This window comes from Calonectris borealis, chromosome 20 (assembly GCF_964195595.1).
Source record: "Calonectris borealis chromosome 20, bCalBor7.hap1.2, whole genome shotgun sequence".
Lineage (NCBI taxonomy): Eukaryota > Metazoa > Chordata > Aves > Procellariiformes > Procellariidae > Calonectris > Calonectris borealis.
In genome coordinates this window covers 8,884,821-8,907,217 of record NC_134331.1, presented here as the reverse complement: position 1 = coordinate 8,907,217, position 22,397 = coordinate 8,884,821, and the positions used below count along the sequence as shown (strand labels likewise).

The following is a 22,397-nucleotide window of genomic DNA, read 5'->3' as shown; positions in this document are numbered from 1 at the left end:
TCTCCTATGAGAAAAGTCTGAGACTGTTCAGCCTGGAGAAGAGAAGGCTCAGGGGGATCTCATCAATGTATATAAATACCTGAGGGGAGGGTGCAAAGAGGATGGAGCCAGACTTTTTTCAGTGACAAGTGACAAGACAAGAGGCAATGGGCACAAACGGAAACACAGGAGATTCCCTCTGAACATCAGGAAATACTTTTTCACTGTGAGGGTGAGCACCAGCACAGGTTTCCTGGAGCCATTGTGAAGTCTCCATCCCTGGAGGTATTCAAAAGCTATCTGGATAAAAGCCTCTTCATTTCTATGCCCTGCTTCACAACCCTTTTCTGAGATTTGGACCACTTTTAAAAAAAGACTTTAGGTTTCTAACACTGGCTTATGGGGATCTACTGACACTAAGTTCAATCCCTAAAGCACTGTTGAGTCACTGTCCGCACCTGGAGACACCTTAACTTACTGTCCGCTTCCCTTTCAAACCAGACCTTCCCTTGGCTGACTGTATGTCCAGAGCTGCCTGGCAGCTGGGTCCACATCCTAGACAACACAACAGCAAAAACCCAGAAGAGCTCTACTGAGAAGACTGGCTTTGTCATTGACCACTGGAAAGTCAAAGATTTTTAGTCCCCAATGTCAGGTGATCTAGCCTAGCACACTCAGCTAGACTCTCCATATAGCCCCTGACACATCCTGAGGGCACTTTGTCCCAGCCTGACAGCACTGCATAAGACAAGCTTGCTACATACCACTGCGAGCAGGGCCCCACAGAAAACCAACACTAGCTATTTAATACTTAACCTGCTGCTGCCAGAGGATGCTGCCTTTACAGTGCAGATGTTACAGCTTCCTTGGGAATGGGAGACCAGAGCTCCCTCCCCAGCTTGAGGGCAGAAAACCCCCAGCTCTCACACCCTGGGAGAAGCTTCAGCCATCCCTTGCTCTTCTTGTGTGGTCTTCTTAACCCTGGGATCTGAGCTGCCAAGATCTTTCTGTCCCCTCCTCAGTCAGGACCGATAGCCGCCAGGCTGCTGGACACCACATGGCACCCCAACGCCCCAGGGACTCAGCTGCAAGAGCCCCTCAGAGCAATGCCTGGCTGGCCCCATGCTGGGGAGCACAGTTGTGCTCTGGATCCCACGGGAGGGAGGTGCCCCTACCAGCACCCCTTGGTGCCTTCTCCCCAGAGAGGCAGGACTTCAGATGCACCCCTGTGCTCACCATTTCCCACTGGCTGGCTCTGGGCTCCTCCTGCGCAGGGTGCAGGGTGTTTCCATCAGCCTCCCCATGCCCTGTGCATGGAGCCCAGCGGTGAGCTCTGGGCTTGGGGTCCAACAAATTGGGCACTGCAATGCTGCAGCCCTCCTTGGAATGGGCTTTACAAGCACAAGACGTTGCCTGATGCTGGATATTACATCAGATCCATGCACCATTTTTCTAACTTTGCCCACATGTTATCCACTGAGCTCTTTTAATAACCAAATGCCAATGACCAGGGGAAGAATGTGTTTAAATCTGACAGGAGCTCACATGACAGTGCTCTCTTCCTAAAACTAGATTAGTCTCTCTCCAGGACCAGCAAATCCCCCTTATCCCCACACTATCAGCATTGTACAGGCATGCCTGCCACCTCCAATGCTCTGGTAAAGGTATCACTGTGGTTTTTTGAATTGTGCAAATGTGTAAGCGTGCAAGATATTTGTGATGAAATGGAAGTGCTGGGCTGAGGATGTATCAGGTGCAGAGCATCTGGGACTGCATTCTGACGTGATGTGTTTGTGTGTATGTCCAATTATTTGTATAGATATGGCTGACTAGCTAGGAAAAAAAAAAGGCGGTGTCATTCCTAGATCAGAGTTATCTTTCCTAGGGTTATAGGCACGGGAACACCTGGATAAGCTAAGAAGTTGCCAGCAAAAGAAGGGACCATCTCTTGCTCACTGGCACTGACCTGCAGATCAGAAGTCTCAGCAGGTATAATCCCTCCCATAGAACAAGTTGGTGCACAGGGTCACAACAACATTTCTTGGAGAATCTCCCACTTACTTGCGATATGTGAAGTGTGTACAGAGACTGTGCCTGTAACCTTCATGGACTGTTATACGTCTGCACTTCCGCTTTCAGGATTTTACCATCACAACTGCCAAAAGTTTTTAATAATGCTAATTTATCTTTTAACATCCTGTTTTACCTATTGTACAGCTGGGATATCTGCGGCACAGACATACCAAGCAATCCACCCTGGGTCATACAGTGAGTCGGTGGGAAAGCCAGCAATAGAATCCATAAGTCCTGCATCCAAGTTCTTTAAGTGCCTTGACTAGTCCAGATTCCCTCCTTAACACCCTTGTCAGATTGTTTATAGGAGATGTATTCATATAGTCAGTAAGACATCAAAATTTTCTAATTATATCTAGTCATGTCAAATGACAATTATGCCCTTAGTTCAGTTTGCCAGACAATGCTTTACCAAAGAAGGTTTGCCAAAAATTTTTTGACCGAAGAAAGAGTAGGCATCTGTAGCATCTGCAGACTAGATCGTATAAAACGTCCCTGCGACAAGTCTGCCCTGTCTCCACGGAAAACTTCAAGGTAAGTGTACACAGTCGCAGGCTTGCAGGAAGGGGATGGTGCCCTTATGTGCCACAACATTCCTGCAGCCTCCAAAGCTCATTTCCAGGAGGGGACTCAATTTCTCAGCTCAGGTTTTAAATCTACTTTCAAGGCACCTGCACATTTTCACTCTGGATTTCTGTGCAGCAGCAAGTAGGGAGTTGCCTTTTCTGTTTTACAGTACTGACCAGCTGCCAGCCTGCAAGCCACCCATCTGGTGTCACAAGAGGTAAGAACTGATTTATTAATTCTTAGAGGGCAGAGAAAGATTCTTTTGAGTGAGATTTCTGGAAGGGTCACTGTTTCACCCTATATTCAAACCTAGTGTGATTACAGTAGAAGGTGGTGGTGTGCCCAAGGTTTTCAAGTGGCTGCGTTTGAAGTCTCTGACCACTGATGGCAGACCAGAAAATCCCCAGGGGGAAATTCTTCACTTCTGTTTAACTGACCTAACAGGGATCAAGGCATGCTGGCTTCCCGTCTTTGCTATGGCAGCAGTAGAACCAGACCAAGATGAGCATAGCAGGAAAAAGTGCAAAATTCTGCATTCCACCTGAGAATGTATGAATTAATAAATCATCTGAGCATACAGACCTTCTAACCACCTTTGTAAAATGTGAGAGCTCGCTTAGATACCCATTTTCTTACTCCAGACAAGAAAATATTTATTACCTAATCAATAAGGAGGGAATAAATTTTACTAATGTAGATAGAGAATTTTCAAGTGCAGTTGGCTAAATTTAGCTACCTACATGTTTAATAAAGCATCTGAAGAAATATTCTTAATTTTTTAAAAGTTTTGAGAACTCACGTCTTCACAGACTTTTTTCAGTAAGTATTTATTTGGGATTTTAATATAGGCTTGGCAATTCCAATTTCAATGCTTGAATTTTATTTCAAGTCAGAACTTCGGGGCTGAAATTATTCAGATATTGTACTGAAGAATGACAAATGCATACAACAAATTAAATTATGGCAGAATATTAAAAGGTCACAAAGCCTGCCCTTTTCTTTCAGTTGACAACTTCATTAGCAAAATTCATTGATTTCCCACTGCCTTTGTGTTACCATTATATTTAATAGATAAATGTCTAACAGGTTCAATGTTTTCCAAGACTGTAGGTCACCTAAACTACAGTTTTTCTGAAATGTTACTTCACCATTCATCCTTTTAGCAAAATGTCCTAACTGTATTTCCATTCCTAATAGTGATGTCTTAGTGAAACTTGCTCAGCAAATTCACTCTTATCTTACAGACACAGTATTCGTAAAGCACCAAACCCCAGTTCTGATGGGTCATTAAAAGTTGCTCTCCTAAATGTTTGAAGACCTAGACTACATCAATGAAAACCTCTTACTTTCTAAGTTGACCTAAAAATTAAGTCACTAGTTAGCTCATATTAGATGTTCCAAATACTCAGAGTATGAAGAGAAACCAAGGCACAGGATATAAAATTTTTCCCAATCTTACAGAATAAATGTAAATAATGAGTGCCGTATTGTTCCTCCCCATTAGATTCCTCTGCTGACGTCCCTTCAGTGAAGTGCAGACATGGCTTCTGCAGACTCTGAGATGGCCGTCTTTGGGGAGGCGGCTCCCTATCTCCGAAAGTCAGAGAAGGAAAGAATTGCAGCCCAAAACAAGCCTTTCGATGCCAAGTCATCTGTCTTTGTGGCTCATCCTAAAGAATCCTTTGTGAAAGGGACAATCCAGAGCAGGGAATCAGGGAAGGTCACTGTCAAAACTGAAGCTGGAGAGGTGAGTGAAAAATGAGGCTGAAGGACAGCATTTGATTCCCCCTCTGAGCTTTTAGCTGTCATACATGGATCTTTCGTTTCCTTGGCAGACCCTGACCGTGAAGGATGATCAAATCTTCTCTATGAACCCTCCCAAGTATGATAAAATCGAGGACATGGCCATGATGACCCACCTCCACGAACCCGCTGTGCTGTACAACCTCAAAGAGCGTTATGCAGCCTGGATGATCTACGTAAGTACCAGCAGCAGTATTCTTTTGGGAAGCTCGGAGGAACTGCTCTGCCAGGCTAGGTGGAAGCCAATGTGCTGTCTCCCTTCCTCGCAGACCTACTCGGGTCTCTTCTGTGTCACTGTCAACCCCTACAAGTGGCTGCCGGTGTACAACCCAGAGGTGGTGTTGGCCTACCGAGGCAAGAAGCGCCAGGAGGCCCCTCCACATATCTTCTCCATCTCTGACAATGCCTATCAGTTCATGCTAACTGGTGAGTGCTTGACCTCCCTCACAGCAATCTAAACCAAAAATCCCCCCTGATCTCACTGAGCTTGTGACAAGCAGCTAAAAACACCACAGAGATGTTTGACTGATAACTTGATTGAGTTATCCAGGAATTAATTTCAAGTGAAACAGACCCAGAAGCATGTATAGTCTCAGCACTGTGTATTATTTGCATTTATTGTATGAAATTCTACACTCTTCCACTGGAGAAATACTACCTGACTTTGTTACTTTTTTTAACTGATAGGAAAGAAAAAGTTATTATTCCATATATTTTGAACACAGGTAGGCAGTTTGATTAGATTTCTTGGTGTGAATTGTGTGAAGGGCAAGTGGATGCACAGCTCGTCTCAGGACCACATGCCTCTGATAGCTCTATACATCCATTTGGGCTTATACTTACTGCTATTAGAACCTAGAAGGGAATTAGGTACTGTTGGGCTTTCTGAACCAGCCTCAACTTACATTTACAGCTTCACTTTTCGTTCAGCTCAGTGTTACCCAGGTCAACTGCTAACACTATCTTTCATTCTGCCTCTTTCACAGATCGCGAGAACCAGTCAATCCTGATCACGTATGTACACTCCCTGCTTGGGTCTCTGCAGGGCTGCCCGGTGCCAGGGGACCTCCTGCCTGACCAGACGCTCTCTGCTTCTCTCTTTGGTTTGACAGCGGAGAATCCGGTGCGGGGAAGACTGTGAACACAAAGCGTGTCATCCAGTACTTTGCAACAATTGCAGCGAGTGGGGAGAAGAAGAAGGAGGAGCAGTCTGGCAAAATGCAGGTAAATTAATAGATGTGGCTTGAATCAATTCTTTCCTCTGTTCCTGACATGATTTTTGGAAAGAATAACCAGCAATAATTATCATCCTGCAGGGAACGCTTGAGGATCAAATCATCAGCGCTAACCCACTGCTGGAGGCTTTTGGAAATGCCAAGACTGTGAGGAATGACAACTCCTCACGCTTTGTAAGTTGTTGCTTTAGACAAAATCCCTCCTCATTATAACAGTAGTGGTGGACTAGTGGTATTCTTACATAAGGAGACGGCAATGAAATGCATCCAGGCTGAAATGCTGCTTCTTCTCCTTAACAGGGTAAATTCATCAGAATCCACTTTGGAGCCACAGGCAAACTGGCTTCTGCTGACATTGAAACTTGTAAGAGACTCTCCTGGCCTGATCACATTCCTTTCCAAATTTCTACCTCTACGTGTGGTCTTGTGCCTGATTCTTTCTACCCTCCTTGCCAGATCTGCTGGAGAAGTCAAGAGTCACTTTCCAGCTCAAGGCAGAAAGAAGCTACCACATATTTTATCAGGTCACCTCCAACAAGAAGCCAGAGCTAATTGGTAGGAGGCATCACTGAGCTTTTTGGAGGAGGATCACTGAGCAACATTTAACTACATTACAAAAACAATGAAATTTAACCTATGAACCCATTTGTTTTCAGAAATGCTCCTCATCACCACTAACCCATATGACTACCCTTTTGTGAGTCAAGGTGAGATCACTGTTCCCAGCATTGATGACAAGGAGGAGCTGATGGCTACAGATGTAAGTAACTTACAAAACAGGTCAACAGCCAAAAGTCATACATCATACAACGTGCAAATATTTCACTTTGCTGATTGTATTACCAGAGTGCCATTGACATCCTGGGTTTCACTGCTGATGAAAAGACCGCCATCTACAAGCTGACAGGGGCTGTCATGCACTATGGGAACCTGAAGTTCAAGCAGAAACCAAGAGAGGAGCAGGCAGAGCCAGATGGCACAGAAGGTATTACCAAACTCAATAATTAACCCTTCTGTAAGCCGCTGTGAATGTGGAAGACAGCAAAAGTTGTTCTTTGTTGGACCTTAGGATCCCAAGGAAAACAGTAAGCCACAAAAAAACTGTCCCTTGTCCTCTTCTCAGTACATCAAGTTCCCTCATCTCAGGATTTTTGTATCTTATGCTATGAACAGTTAATAGTTTAAACTGTCCTTTATACAATTCCAGGAAGTCAGGAGTGATGGATGTCCTTCCTGTAATATTATTAACAAAGTCATACCTTTGTTGGAATATGACTTGCAATTGTGAAACAGCCAAGTGGTTCAGCTTTAGCAGGATGGGGGACCATGTTCCCATTCACCCTCACCTGTCTGACACTCAGGGCACTCTGGTGTGAGAGGTGTATTTGATTCCTCTCCTTTGTTGGTGCACGACCTACAACCCACATCTCCAGCTCTCTGAGCAATGGCTCCTCTTGCTAAAGGACGAGGCAGAAGGTGGGAAGTACCATAGGTAAAAGGATAAAACCCAGTGAGTTTTACTGAACATCAGAAACCAAAGCTCAGAAAGCGTTGTAGACTCTGAATCTGAAAGAGAACAGATATCCTCTCTGTGTTCCACCCTAAATATTGGATGTTTTTGATCATCTCAATGTAGATCAGTGCCTGACTGTTGTCACTGCAGCTCCTGAGCTACACAGGTACTACGAATATTCAGACTGGCAAGCTGCAGCTTTCAATTTTGTGCCAGGAGATTTTTGAAAACAGCATTACTTTCTACACGCTTCAGTGAAGATTTTCAAACATAAATTCTTTTAGAAAAGCTCAATATACATAATGATGACTTTGATGTTACCAAGATTCCCTCTATGAGAGTATATCGAAAGATTTCAAAGAACAGAAATGTGAACCCTGCAGCCTTTAGAGAATACCCCAGGATTCAAAGTCTATGTGACACTAAATTCTTCCTTTTTCCTCTGTCTTTCTAGTTGCTGATAAGGCTGCCTACCTTATGGGTCTGAATTCAGCTGACATGCTCAAGGCACTGTGCTACCCCCGAGTCAAGGTTGGGAATGAATATGTGACCAAGGGTCAAACTGCACAGCAGGTAAGAAACATGTAGTAACCTGGAACCATGTTTTGAATTAAGATCCTTTTGATTCTCCTCTGCTCTGTATAATAACTCCAGACATTTATTTTTCTTATAGGTGCACAATGCTGTAGGTGCTCTTGCAAAGGCTGTCTATGAGAGGATGTTCTTGTGGATGGTTGTTCGTATCAACCAACAGCTGGATACCAAGCAACCCAGACAGTACTTCATCGGTGTCCTGGACATTGCTGGCTTTGAGATCTTTGATGTAAGTAATAAAGATTTGGGAAAGAACTATTTGGAAGTGACAAATGGATGTTATGATCATTCTGAGATATATTTTTAAAGAATATCATCACATAATTATTTGCAGCTATTTGCCTTTTTTTGCCATAAATGAAAAAAATGACCTTTCAAAGGACTTGTCTTATTTCAAGATGTGCAAACTCAAAAGTATAGAATGGTCCGATCAGAAAAATTTCTTGGTTTAAATGATCAAGGACAAGACAGTATAAAAACATGTATATCATGATAGGCCTAAGCTTGGGGTTTTTTTGCCTGTAATTTGGTCTCAGATTATACAGGAAATAATATATTTTATCTTCACATTTTTATCAATGAAGAAAAATTCCTTGTGGACAATTAGTTTGATGCATTTCTCTGTTTCATTACGTAGACATAAAGCAGACTGGAGAAATGCACAAACTTGACAATGAAGCCAAGATAACTGCATTTCTTTTTTTTAAAGGATGAGGTTTTGCAATTATTGTTGCATCTTGCAAATATGGGTCTTTCTTATTTTATTTCCAGTTTAACAGCTTTGAGCAGCTGTGCATCAACTTCACCAATGAGAAACTGCAACAGTTCTTCAACCACCACATGTTCGTGCTGGAGCAGGAGGAGTACAAGAAAGAAGGGATTGAATGGACATTCATTGACTTTGGGATGGACCTGGCTGCCTGCATTGAGCTCATTGAGAAGGTATCCTTCCTGTTCAAATGCATTTACATGCATGGAAATTCTATAATTACTTGGTCTCATTTTTCAAAGGGATCTTCTATGTTCATGTCCAAATATTCAGTTTTGGTTATTCAAAATACCTTGCCCTGTAGTTTATTTTTTCTGTCAAGTGAGCATGAAGGAGATTTCACACAGCTTTGTGGCAGCAAGTCTGTACTGATGTCTTTTCAAGTGCCAAAAGATTGTTAAACTCCCAATAAGAGTGTTCTTCCAAAACAGCTAGAGTCAATTTCCAGGTCAGCATGTCCTCCTCACCTTTCAGCTCTAACAGACTTGTGCTTGTACAGCAGAATAGCTATATCTTTGTAAAATTAACATAAAAGATGGACATACATAACTGTCAGCACACAGTCGCACTTATATGTGCATCCTTTGACTGACAATGAGAAGGCAGTCGCACTGCACATGAGATGGAAAGTTCAATGGCTGGCAGGATGATAAGTAGTTAGAATCACAGAACTGCTGAGGTTTGAAGGCAGCTCTGGAGATCTCTTAGTCCAATCCCCTTGGTCAAGACAGGGTCAGCTAGAGCAGGGTGCTCAGGACCATGTCCAGTTGGATTTTGGATATCTCCAAGGGTGGAGACTCCACAGATACTCTGGGGAAAACCTGTTCCAACTTTTGACCACCCTCACAGTAAAGAAGCTTTTTTCTTCTGTTTAAATGGAATTTCGTGTATTTCAATTCATGCCTGTTCCATCTTGTCCTGCCACTGGACACCACTGAGAAGCCTCTAGGTCTGTCTTCTTCACCCCCCTCCCATTAGGTATTTATACACATTGATAAGATCCCCCAAAGCCTTCTCTTTTCCAAGCTGAACTGTCCCATCTCTCTCAGCTTCTCCTTCTATGTCAGATGTTCCAGTCATTTAAATATCTTCATGGCCTGTCACTGGGCTCACTGTACTATGTCCATGTTTCTCTTGTACTGGGGAGCCAAGAACTGGACACAGCACTCCAGATGTTTCTCAGCAGGGCTGAGCAGAGGGGAAGGATCACCTCCCTTGAGCTGCTGGCAACACTCTTAATGCAGCCCAGGATGAGTTGGCTGCCTTTGCAGCGAGGGTGTATTGTTGGCTCACGTTCAATTCATCTGACATCTGTGTGTGCTTTGAGTCCCTCTGGATAAGAAGGTAGTGCTCTGATTTTATAAAGCACATTCTCAACACAAGCTAAATGAATTTCCGCTAATCTTCATGATTCATTTGGTGTTGCAAAGTTTAAGCATCAATATCTTTAATCTCACTTTCTAGCAGAAAATGTAATTGAACAATAATCTTTTGTGATGTGTATCTCAGTCTGTGTTCCACTACTCTGCCTAGGTGAAGGTCATTATTGTCCTGAAAACTAAATTAAAATCTGTCTCCCTTGTACATTTCTTCCAGCCCATGGGCATCTTCTCCATCCTGGAAGAGGAGTGCATGTTCCCCAAGGCAACTGACACCTCTTTCAAGAACAAGCTCTACGACCAACATCTGGGCAAGTCCAGCAACTTCCAGAAGCCCAAGCCTACCAAAGGGAAGACTGAGGCCCACTTCTCCCTGATACACTATGCTGGCACAGTAGACTACAACATCACTGGCTGGCTTGAGAAGAACAAAGACCCCCTGAATGAAACTGTCATTGGATTGTACCAGAAATCATCACTGAAAACATTGGCCTTACTCTTTGCCAACTATGGTGGAGCAGAAGCAGGTTGGTTCTATGAATCCCATATTTTCACTGATGTACAGCTTGCAAAAAGGAATCATAAAAGGCAAAAGAAAAAATCTAAAACCTGTTTTATTTATTTTCAATTTTGCAGAGGCTAGTGCTGGCAAGAAAGGTGGCAAGAAGAAGGGTTCTTCCTTCCAGACTGTCTCAGCTCTTTTCCGGGTACAGTAAAGAGTTCACTATTTCTTCCTAAGATGAGGAGTAAACCCACCATTTAAAATGGCTAGTCTTTTTTTCGCTTAGTTGTGTTAAATGACCCTGAAGTTCTTGGGCCATATCTTGCCAGGAATAAACCCACTGTAATCTATTTATGCTCCATTCCACTGAATGCACAACTTTTTTTCCACTTGTCCCAGGATGATGTTTCCAGATGGAAGAATGTCATACAGAAAACTTCTAAAATATACCTAAAATATATGAGATTTCCTTCAGATGCCCACCTCTGGCTTCGGAACCTTTTCTTGCCCTTTAACAACATTCTGCCCACTGGGCTGGAGGATGACCTGTTTGCTCCGTTTATATCTCTAGTTTTTCTCCATGATTCAGGGATCAATCACTTATAGTTGAAATACCACCACTGCTTGGGTTATGGATTTTTAAGATATCAGATACTTGACAGTTCTTTGTCATAACCAGGTCTTGCTGCCTGGCTACACTTCCGCCAGGTGAAATACCTAGTCTCTCCTAAGATTATTTATTACCATATTCATCCTTCATTTAGGATTCCCTTCTTGATATAGCCTAATTTCTTCTACAGATCTGCTGTCATATGATTCTTGATCACCTGACAGCCTCCAGCCAGTGCTCCAAAACAGGACATGGGCATGTGTGTATATGCCCAAGAAAAATAGTCATAGCTGTAGTGCCTAGGCCTTGCAAATGGGAGATTATTACCAGTATGTACCATTCAAAAATAATGCAATAAGCCTATGTTTAAAGGTCATAAGACTTTAAGAGGTAATGTTATAGGAGAAATATTATGTGCTGTGTTTGGGTTGCATTTCTGTAATGTTTTCAAACTTTCTTCCACTATCCCTCTTGTTTAGACATGTTAGCGTTCAGACACATTATGTTTTGGCTGCTTAATTTGCATATTCTGAGATGTCCTCTGGAGGCACCTCCTTCCCTCCACTAATTAGAGGCAATAATTATTTATAAATAAGTATACAGATATTAATTACAAAACAAGGCTGGGATTCATCTCACCTTATTCTCATCTTACCTTACAAGATAAACATGTAATGTAGACATATAAAACTCAGCTTGTCATTTTCGTTCCTTTTGCTTTCAGTGGGGAAAACAGGAAGATTCTATATAGTGTACTATATATGACCCATCTTAAATGCCTACTGTAGTATGCTTCAAACTGCCTCATAGAGGTACCAGTTTATCTCTCTGAGTACATCCAATGGAAGATGGATATAATTTCTAATGAAGGCATTCCACTAGAGTCAGTGAAATGTATTAAAATTGTATGTTTAAGAGTATGATATTTCCTATAGATTAATCAGAAGAACTTTATACATTAAGTTAATACAGCAAAGATCTGTGGAAAGTCAGAAAAACTGGTGTAGGGGGCTTCAGTTCAGGATTCTGCAAGCTAATTTTTGTCTGATATCTTATTATCTCATTTCAGAGGGCTTGATGCTTATAGTGGAAATTACATTTGTTAATATAAACTTTTTTGTTAATGACTCTCCCAGGAGAATTTAAACAAGCTGATGACCAATCTGCGAAGCACCCACCCCCATTTTGTGCGCTGCATCATCCCAAATGAAACAAAAACACCTGGTAAGAGACTCACATATAGAAGGTTTTCAGGATGGTGCAGCTCTTCCCTACTGTATTACAGAATATAGCATGTATTTGTGCTCTGAATTGCTAGGTGCCATGGAGCATGAACTGGTGCTTCACCAACTGCGGTGTAATGGCGTGCTGGAAGGGATCAGAATTTGCAGGAAAGGATTTCCCAACAGAGTCCTGTATGCAGATTTTAAACAGAGGTCAGACTTCTTCCCCTTACTGGATCATTTTGTCCATCTTGAGTAGCTTGTGAAATTTAAGTTTCACCTCTGGTGACTAAAGTCTTCTCTAACGTTTATGTTTAGCAGCACTGTTATGTTCTCAACAGTTCTTAGAGGCTTTCTTGCGGTGTACCAGCCAATTGATCTCAACAACAGACCTCTTTGTATTCATAGAATCATAGAATTATTTAGGTTGGAAAAGACCCTTAAGATCATCGATTCCAATGCAAGTCCTTCCATTTTCTCCCCCAGATACAAAGTATTAAATGCAAGTGCTATCCCAGAAGGACAGTTCATTGACAGCAAGAAGGCTTGTGAGAAACTTCTTGGATCAATTGATATAGACCACACTCAATACAAATTCGGTCACACCAAGGTAAAAGAACAGCTTGTTTCAAGTACCATGTGGTTTTGGTTTGCATGGCTTGAGAATGATACTCCAGATAGTCCGTGAAATGATCAAATAGTGTATTTAAAATAAATCAACTAAGTACTTATTGACTCAACATTTGAATAAAACTGAAATTCATTGTCATAGGATGCTTTAATTAAGACTTAATTAAGAGTTCCTAATTTAAGACAAAATTGCAGAATAAAAGAATCAAGCGTTAATAAAAACAAAGGCAAAATGTCTGACTATTATAGTTCCTCAACTGCAGGTAACTGGAAGCTTGGAGATATAAAAGAGGGTCTATCACTACATACATTCTTTGTGCTTATGTTCTTTCTCTTAACTTCCCATATTATCTGCCATGGGGGACAGAATACCGACTACACTGAACAACACGCACATACACTGCACCTATTTTCATGTTCTTACCCAAGGTGTTCTTCAAAGCTGGGCTGATAGGCCTCTTGGAAGAGATGAGAGATGAGAAGCTGGCACAGCTCATCACCCGCACACAGGCCAGGTGCAGGGGCTTCCTGATGAGAGTGGAGTACCAAAGAATGGTGGAGAGGAGGTAGACATTTATTCAAATTAGGTTCACTGTATTTGGCTTATTGTGTCATCATGGTCTAAACATTTAATATTAATTTGACTTACCTTTCAGAGAGTCCATTTTCTGCATCCAGTACAACATTCGTGCATTCATGAATGTCAAGCACTGGCCCTGGATGAAGCTGTTCTTCAAGATCAAGCCCTTGCTGAGGAGTGCAGAATCTGAAAAGGAGATGGCCAACATGAAACAAGAGTTTGAGAAAACCAAGGAAGAGCTTGCAAAGTCTGAGGCAAAGAGGAAGGAGCTGGAGGAGAAAATGGTGAAACTGGTGCAGGAGAAAAATGACCTGCAGCTCCAAGTGCAGGCTGTGAGTACTACCAGTGTGCCTCATCCCAACTGAACTGTGACTACCAGGCTGATATTTAAAACTACGTTTTCAAAAGACACATAGAAACTACAATTTAATTCAATTCAATTATATTTCATTAAGCAGTGCTCTTAAAAATACAACTAACTTCAATAAGGACTGTCAGGAAGCTGTAGTCAAGATATTACATGGGTGAGAGTTTTCTATGGTGTGTGCTGAGGTCTCTGTCAGTTAAACTGCATCAGAGCAATCAAGAAACTTCACTTTTATTAGTATAATCTTTGTCTTCTAGTAATTTTTCCCTCTCTCTCCAAAACTGAGTATGCCTACCCTTATACACACGATTAGGAATTCTTAGGACAAGTTAAGAGGACATTTCTTTCCTCTCTTTATTCTCCAATTAAACAAGACAACTTGTTTCTTTCCGGTGCAGGTGGTGGCTTAGCTGTTAGAAATATTACTATATGGTAATATTGAACTAACTGAGAGGAAACAGAATTTAATATTCTCACTCGCCTGCCTAAATCACAGAATCATTACATAAAATTATGTGGTACATCTGCAGTGTTGTAATGTTGTGGTTTCTGAATTAAATCATTCACAGAATAGAAAAGACTGTATCCTCAAAGTAATACTATGCAATGTACGTGACATATAGGAAAATCTACATGCCCAATTTTTAAAGAATCTTGAACTCTAAAAAGATGAAAAAATCCACTCACTGCTAAAATTATCATTTTTCTTTTATATTATTTCTGCTAGACTGAAACTTGAGACAAAATATAACAAATACCACAGGACATCTGTTGTAAAAAAAGCCTAGAGACAAATTTTCCAGCAACTCCTTTTCTTCTTAGCTGATGAGGGTCTCACAGAGAAAAGCCAAAGCTGCTAGCTGCTGAGTATTTTTCGGTTGTGGTAATGAAAATCTAAATCAGAAACTGTTGCTCCAGAAAGACAGTAGGGTGAAAAAAAAGAAATACAGGAACGATGTGAGCGTAACTGTGATTTTGGTATTTATATGTATCTTGGCATATGTTTATCACTCAGCACTTCGTAAATGTGGGAGATATGATTAAACTGAAATTTATGTATTTTGTTCCAATGTTTGATATTATAGGAAAATATTGGATTCTATATCTTGTACAAATATGTAAATACTCGGGCCTTCTTGTAGATTAAAAATAATTTTATTTGTTTTTAGCTTTCAAAAGTGACTGTTTCTTTCTGTTGGAACATAAACCAAATTTTTAACTACAAAATTGCTATCTGGGACTCTAAATTATGAAGGTAAGCATCTCAATGTTATGTCAAAAAACATATCCATAAAAACAGTATTTTTCCACCAGGAAGCTGATGCTTTGGCTGATGCTGAGGAAAGATGTGACCAGCTCATCAAAACCAAAATCCAGCTGGAAGCTAAAGTTAAAGAAGTAACTGAAAGGGCCGAGGATGAGGAAGAAATTAATGCTGAGCTGACAGCCAAGAAGAGGAAACTGGAGGATGAATGCTCAGAGCTGAAGAAAGATATTGATGACCTTGAGTTAACACTGGCCAAGGTTGAGAAGGAAAAACATGCCACCGAAAACAAGGTATGAGGCAGAAGATGTTACTTTCACAGAAAAGACCTCTGTTTTGTTGTACAGTATAAAGTTTTAAACAACATTTTTTTATCTGCACTTGCTCCCTTCTTCTCAAAGGTGAAAAACCTCACAGAGGAGATGGCAGCCCTGGACGAGACCATTGTGAAGTTGACAAAAGAGAAGAAAGCCCTCCAAGAGGCCCATCAGCAGACACTGGATGACCTGCAGGCAGAAGAGGACAAAGTCAATACGCTGACCAAAGCTAAAATCAAGCTGGAGCAGCAAGTGGATGATGTAAGCATGGTTGTCCAGAAGAACAGGACAGGTATGGAGTTAAACCTGTCTGGCAGAGCACTGATGGTCTTGTTCTGTTTAGCTGGAAGGGTCCCTGGAGCAAGAGAAGAAACTGCGCATGGACCTTGAGAGAGCTAAGAGGAAACTCGAAGGAGACCTGAAGCTGGCCCATGACAGCATAATGGATTTGGAAAATGATAAGCAGCAGCTGGATGAGAAACTGAAGAAGTAAGTGTGGCTGTGTGGCACCTGAGTGCTGGGCTGGTGCACTTGTCTTTTTTCTTTGAACTCTGACATGGTTTGTTTTGTGCAAAGGAAAGACTTTGAAATCAGCCAGATCCAGAGCAAAATCGAGGATGAGCAACTTCTGGGCATCCAGTTACAGAAGAAGATCAAGGAGCTGCAGGCAAGTCTCTGTTCCTTCTCCTCTTTCACCCAGTCTCAGGGAAGGTAGGAGGAGGGCATGGGTGTGAAGGGTCCGTAATGTTCCCCAGGCTCGTATTGAGGAACTGGAGGAGGAAATTGAGGCGGAACGAACTTCTCGGGCAAAAGCAGAGAAGCATCGGGCTGACCTCTCGAGGGAGCTAGAGGAGATCAGCGAGCGCCTGGAAGAAGCAGGAGGGGCTACCGCAGCTCAGATTGAGATGAACAAGAAGCGTGAGGCAGAATTTCAGAAGATGCGCCGTGACCTCGAAGAGGCCACTCTGCAGCATGAAGCCACGGCTGCCACCCTGCGGAAGAAGCATGCGGACAGCACAGCTGAGCTTGGGGAGCAGATCGACAACCTGCAACGAGTGAAGCAGAAGCTGGAGAAGGAGAAGAGTGAGCTGAAGATGGAGATTGACGACTTGGCCAGTAACATGGAGTCTGTCTCCAAAGCCAAGGTACACAAATGCTTTTATTAGTAATTTGAAAGTGATGTCTTATTTGTGTTTAATCTTATCTTATTTAAGTATTGTGAGGCTATAATATAACTGTTTTCTCCAATTCTAATATATAGAACTGTGGGTGTATGCACATAGTCCCCAGATATGTGAAGTGCATCTTCTGGACGCATTTTCCTGCTGTAACTAAGGAAGAATCGAGGTATTAACTCTGTTTTCTTATGTGTGATTGACACCTAGGCAAACCTGGAGAAGATGTGCCGCACTCTGGAAGACCAACTAAGTGAATTTAAAACAAAGGAGGAGCAGAATCAGCGTATGATCAGCGATCTCAGTGCTCAAAGAGCTCGTCTGCAGACAGAATCTGGTACTTCCATCTCTAGTTTGGAAATGGGAGAACTCCCTAAATGACTCTCTTGACTGTTAAAATATTTTCTTAATTACAAACTATTCCAGGTGAATATGCACGCCAGGTGGAGGAAAAAGATGCTTTAATTTCTCAGCTGTCTAGAGGGAAACAGGCTTTCACCCAGCAGATTGAGGAATTGAAACGGCAACTAGAGGAAGAGATAAAGGTGAAGATATTTCATGTTACATAAGAAATAAATATTTTACATCTCATTGGTTTTGGTGCAGTGTTCAAGAGTTCAAAAGGTGATCTAATTAAAAGTTCAAAACATCCTATTAGGTCATGCAATTTAGGCCCTGTCAGTACAGGACTCCCAGCTTTTTGCAGTATATCAGACCTTGGCTTTTTTTCATGCAGTCAGTTATTCACTGTTTCTCTGGGATATATTCCAGTGGCTAAGTGCCAGTGAGAGAAAATTTCCCAAGATACATCTACTCCTTATTGCAATTTTTTTACCACCAGGCCAAGAACGCCCTAGCCCATGGCTTGCAGTCTGCTCGCCATGACTGTGACTTGCTCCGGGAACAATATGAGGAGGAGCAGGAAGCCAAGAGTGAGCTGCAGCGTGCCCTGTCCAAGGCCAACAGCGAAGTCGCCCAGTGGAGAACCAAATATGAGACGGATGCTATTCAGCGCACGGAGGAGCTGGAGGAGGCCAAGTACGTGAGGAATGTGGGAAAGGCTGGCAGAAACCAATAATGGAAATTTGAAGAGACCACTGAGATACTGAAAGGCAAAAGCCTAGTAGTAGGTTGGGGAGAAGTTATATGAAACAGAAATATGTACTATAAAGCGTGTGGTTTGAAAAACACAAGGAAAATAGGCTACATGACAAAGAATGCAGGAGAAAGGCAATGTGTGCTCTGTGTAAAAGGCAGACGGATAGCTAGACACTGTGGAAAGGAAAAGGGAAGAAAAATAACTGTCTGGGATAGGATCTGCACCATGTGCATGGGGACCAAATACTGCAAAGTGCCTCAGCGCTGTGGTGAAAACGAAAAAAAAATGTTCATTTTAGTCCCTAGTTACAAGCTGAGCTTACCACTTCCCAGGAAGAAGCTGGCACAGCGCCTGCAGGATGCAGAGGAACACGTTGAAGCTGTGAATGCCAAATGTGCCTCCCTGGAAAAGACAAAGCAGAGGCTGCAGAATGAAGTGGAGGACCTGATGATTGACGTGGAGCGATCAAATGCCGCCTGCGCAGCTCTGGATAAGAAGCAGAAGAACTTTGACAAGGTCTTTTGGGCTCCAGGCCTGGGGCTGCTGGGCAGAGCGTCCCCTCCTGATTGCCATATCCATACTCACGCCCCATTTCTCTTCAGATCCTGGCAGAGTGGAAGCAGAAGTATGAGGAAACACAGGCTGAGCTGGAAGCCTCCCAGAAGGAGTCTCGCTCTCTCAGCACGGAGCTCTTTAAGATGAAGAATGCCTATGAGGAGTCCTTGGACCACCTGGAAACGCTGAAGCGTGAGAACAAGAACTTGCAGCGTAAGTCCCTGGCCCTCTGCTCCTGGCAGGCCTTTCTCACTCTCCACCACTACCCACCGCTCCACACGGGTCTGTGCCTGCAGGTCGGCAAAGATGCCTGTCACCTTGGTGTGACAGGGCCCTTCCCATTCTGCTCTGTGACTGACCGTGCCCTTGGTCTTTGTTCCCACAGAGGAGATTGCTGACCTCACGGAGCAGATTGCCGAGGGAGGAAAGGCAATTCATGAGCTGGAGAAAGTCAAGAAGCAGATTGAGCAGGAGAAATCTGAAATCCAGGCTGCTCTGGAGGAAGCTGAGGTATATGCCCACAATCACTGGTACTAAAAATATGAGCAATGGGGAAATATGGCTAAAAAATGCTTGGTCCCCCTCTGTTGTGGCTGGGGAGTGCAGCCAGCTGAGATTTCCTGAAATATTCTGTAATTACCTAAAAAGCAAGCAGCAGCTTTATCAACGCCACAAATGTTTGTGTCCGCTTGTCCAGGCCTCCCTAGAACATGAAGAGGGGAAGATCCTGCGCCTCCAACTTGAGCTCAACCAGGTGAAGTCTGAGATTGACAGGAAGATAGCAGAGAAAGATGAAGAAATCGACCAGATGAAGAGAAACCACCTCAGAATCGTGGAGTCCTTGCAGAGCAGCCTGGACGCTGAGATCAGGAGCAGGAATGAAGCCCTGCGGCTGAAGAAGAAGATGGAGGGAGACCTGAATGAAATGGAGATCCAGCTGAGCCATGCCAACCGCGTGGCTGCAGAGGCACAAAAGAACCTGAGAAACACACAGGCAGTGCTCAAGGTCCGTTCAGCAAAGCTACCGAAAGAGAAATGACATCCCTGACACTCTTAGCACCCAAGCACACAGTGTCTCCTTGCAATTTCTCTTATCTCTTTGACAGGATACCCAGATACACTTGGACGATGCTCTCAGGACACAGGAGGACCTGAAGGAGCAGGTGGCCATGGTGGAGCGCAGAGCAAACCTGTTGCAGGCTGAAATTGAGGAGCTACGGGCAGCCCTGGAGCAGACGGAGCGGTCAAGGAAAGTGGCTGAGCAGGAGCTTCTGGATGCCACTGAACGTGTGCAGCTCCTCCACACCCAGGTAAGGGTGTGGTGCAAAAGCAGTTGTGTTGACACTTAACAAACACAGAGGGCTGCTGTATAGCAGAGGATAGGGAGTACTAGAGTGGCCTCTCTGCTGCTATCCACAAGGGAAGGCATGCTCAGAGCCCGACACCTGAGCCCACCACTCACATTTTGTAAACCACCATTTTAAAAAGAATTCCAGATTTTGAATTGCAAGCTTGAAGAGTAAAGACTCGGCTCAGGCTGTAGGTTTGGTATCGAAGACCTCAGAGCACAAGTCTGGCAATCTCTCTTTGTGCAGAACACCAGCTTGATCAACACCAAGAAGAAGCTGGAAACAGACATTGCCCAAATTCAGGGTGAAATGGAGGATACGATCCAGGAAGCCCGCAATGCTGAAGAGAAGGCCAAGAAGGCCATCACGGATGTGAGTCGGGGACTCCTTTCACTGCTTAAGATAAGTGCCTTCTCCCCAAAATGTCTCCAGCCCCAAAATGGCTTTGACCTTTTGCTCTCATCAGGCAGCCATGATGGCAGAAGAGCTGAAGAAGGAGCAGGACACCAGCGCCCACCTGGAGAGGATGAAGAAGAACCTGGACCAGACGGTGAAGGACTTGCAGCACCGTCTGGATGAGGCTGAGCAGTTGGCACTGAAGGGAGGCAAGAAGCAAATCCAGAAGCTGGAGGCCAGAGTGCGTAGGGCTGGTATTCGTGCATGAGTGAACACGTCACGTAAGTAACCACCAGGGAAGCTCCAAAGATGGGCTTCTCACTGCAGGTGCGGGAGCTGGAAGGGGAGGTTGATGCTGAGCAGAAGCGCAGCGCTGAAGCCGTGAAGGGTGTGCGCAAGTACGAGAGGAGGGTGAAGGAGCTGACCTACCAGGTAAGGCAGGAAGCCTCCTTGGGCTGACACGCCCACTTGCAGGAAGTAAAAATTTTTGCACTTGATTGCCAAGGGGAATTGCTAACTCACATGGTGGGGAAACCAACTCATTCTCTTTCCTGTTTGCCAACTGCTCTAGTCTGAGGAAGACCGGAAGAATATTCTCAGGCTGCAGGATCTGGTGGACAAGCTGCAAATGAAGGTGAAATCCTACAAGAGACAATCTGAAGAGGCTGTAAGTATCACTCTGAGAGCTTGGCAAGAAACACTTTCCAAGTGGGTAGCATGGTCATTGAGGAGATGAATATAAGAAACTTGGAAAGGGCCCCTGGTCAATAATGGAGGGCTTCAAGTTCTTTGAAATGCTTATAAATTAGCTTAGCCTTTGAGAATGAAATCAATGAGCAAATAAGAAGGCTAATGAGGAGGGCAAGTGCACATATTTTTTTGCATTAGAACAACAAAGTAGTCTGTAAGAAGGAGTTCTTATTAATAATATGGATAGTGTAATATATTAAGAAGTTTTGAAAAGAACATATTTTCAGCATTTTGAAATTCATGTAACTATGTTTACAAAAGATGCCTGTGACCCTGCAACTTGGAGAATCTTGGTAGTTATGTGGAAGTAAATGACCTGCCAAAACTCCAGAATTCTGTGCCTAGGAACACAGAAAATGTTGCATAAGAAATCCTTCTGATTCAGCATATGCTCATCTACTATAGGGAATTCCACAGTTTGGATACAGCCAGGGAAATCTCAGCAGATAGAGAAGATGTGGGAAGAACAATCCCAAGCCACATTATGCACTGCATTTAGAATTGTGCAAAGAGCCTTTGCCTATTTCTGGGCATGCTGCAATCAGGGATGAACTGACGGAAGTCCTGCACCCCCTGAATTTATGAATGTCTGAGCATGGCTTTGTTGCTGCAGCAAACAGTCCAGTACAGACAAGGGCTTCTGGACTCAGATAAGGGGATTTGTGAAAGGGACACTGAGGAGATCTCATGGACTCACCGTCTCTTACAAATTCCTAACCCTATCTCAGGGTCTGCAGAGGTAGTTGAACATTTAATTCCAGACCTAAAAAAAAAAATCTGATTTCCAGCTGCCCCGTTTGTTTCCTTCCCACATTGCAGAGCAGAATTATGTTCAAATCCTGTTGTGCTCGGTCTACAATGGATCTTCTAAAAAGGGGAGGATGAGGAGGTCTGTGTGAGGCTTATGTGTAAGCAGTGGTGGGTGAGGGATGGAGATGTGCCTTCCCCCAGGGAAGAGCCACAGACCCACAAGGCCGAGGCGCAGGAGGAGTGAAACCCCTGCCATGAACTCCTCACCACCAACTACCTCTCTCCGCACAGGAGGAGCTGTCCAATGTCAACCTCTCCAAGTTCCGCAAGATCCAGCACGAGCTGGAGGAAGCCGAGGAACGGGCTGACATTGCAGAGTCGCAGGTCAATAAGCTCCGAGCAAAGAGTCGGGAGTTTCATAGGAAGATAGAAGAGGAAGAGTGAGGATGTCACGAGGCAGCAAAGTGACCTGAGGGCTGCACAAAATGTGAACCTCTCAGTCACTTTCTTCTGTAATTAGTCTCTGTACCCACCTCAATGTCTAGAGAATAAAGACTGTAGATTCCTTTGCATACACACTATGAACAGTGCCGCCTTTTTTTTTCCTAATCAAGCCTGGGATATTGCATTGCAGCACAAGTTTTCTTGCTTTTCCTGGCTGGGGGAAGGGAGAAGCTAATGCAAACTCTGGATTGAGGACCCACAAACTTAAAGGCTGGCCATTCCCATGGAGACTACTGATAGTGCAGCCTGTGCTCTCTTCCGTCTCCAGCAGCTCCTTGCCCTGCTCCTGCCCTCACATACTCTTAATACTCCTCCCATTGTCCTTTCAGCACATCTTTCTTTACATGTGAGAGGCAAGAGAGGGTGGTCCCTTTCCTTTTCCCTTTCCCTGCTCTTGTTTCTGATCCTGGCAGT

General features: G+C 43.6%; 1 protein-coding gene across 1 annotated transcript; it reads left to right on the top strand.

The window, feature by feature from the left end:
* The first annotated feature begins 4,159 nt into the window (after positions 1 to 4,159).
* Positions 4,160 to 22,053, top strand: LOC142091032 (myosin heavy chain, skeletal muscle, adult-like). Its single transcript, XM_075169753.1, has 38 exons — positions 4,160 to 4,366; positions 4,455 to 4,598; positions 4,692 to 4,848; positions 5,409 to 5,436; positions 5,535 to 5,646; positions 5,739 to 5,831; positions 5,958 to 6,021; positions 6,114 to 6,212; positions 6,314 to 6,417; positions 6,504 to 6,642; positions 7,625 to 7,743; positions 7,844 to 7,993; positions 8,536 to 8,706; positions 10,130 to 10,439; positions 10,549 to 10,619; positions 12,161 to 12,248; positions 12,343 to 12,460; positions 12,734 to 12,857; positions 13,307 to 13,443; positions 13,534 to 13,789; positions 15,139 to 15,381; positions 15,490 to 15,666; positions 15,749 to 15,894; positions 15,982 to 16,072; positions 16,161 to 16,550; positions 16,791 to 16,917; positions 17,007 to 17,125; positions 17,422 to 17,618; positions 18,012 to 18,195; positions 18,282 to 18,447; positions 18,620 to 18,744; positions 18,932 to 19,240; positions 19,341 to 19,544; positions 19,830 to 19,955; positions 20,050 to 20,220; positions 20,307 to 20,411; positions 20,551 to 20,646; positions 21,771 to 22,053. The coding sequence occupies exons 1-38, from the start codon at positions 4,160 to 4,162 to the stop codon at positions 21,921 to 21,923; spliced, it is 5,820 nt and encodes a 1,939-aa protein (XP_075025854.1). The 3' UTR covers positions 21,924 to 22,053.
* The last annotated feature ends 344 nt before the right edge of the window (positions 22,054 to 22,397 follow it).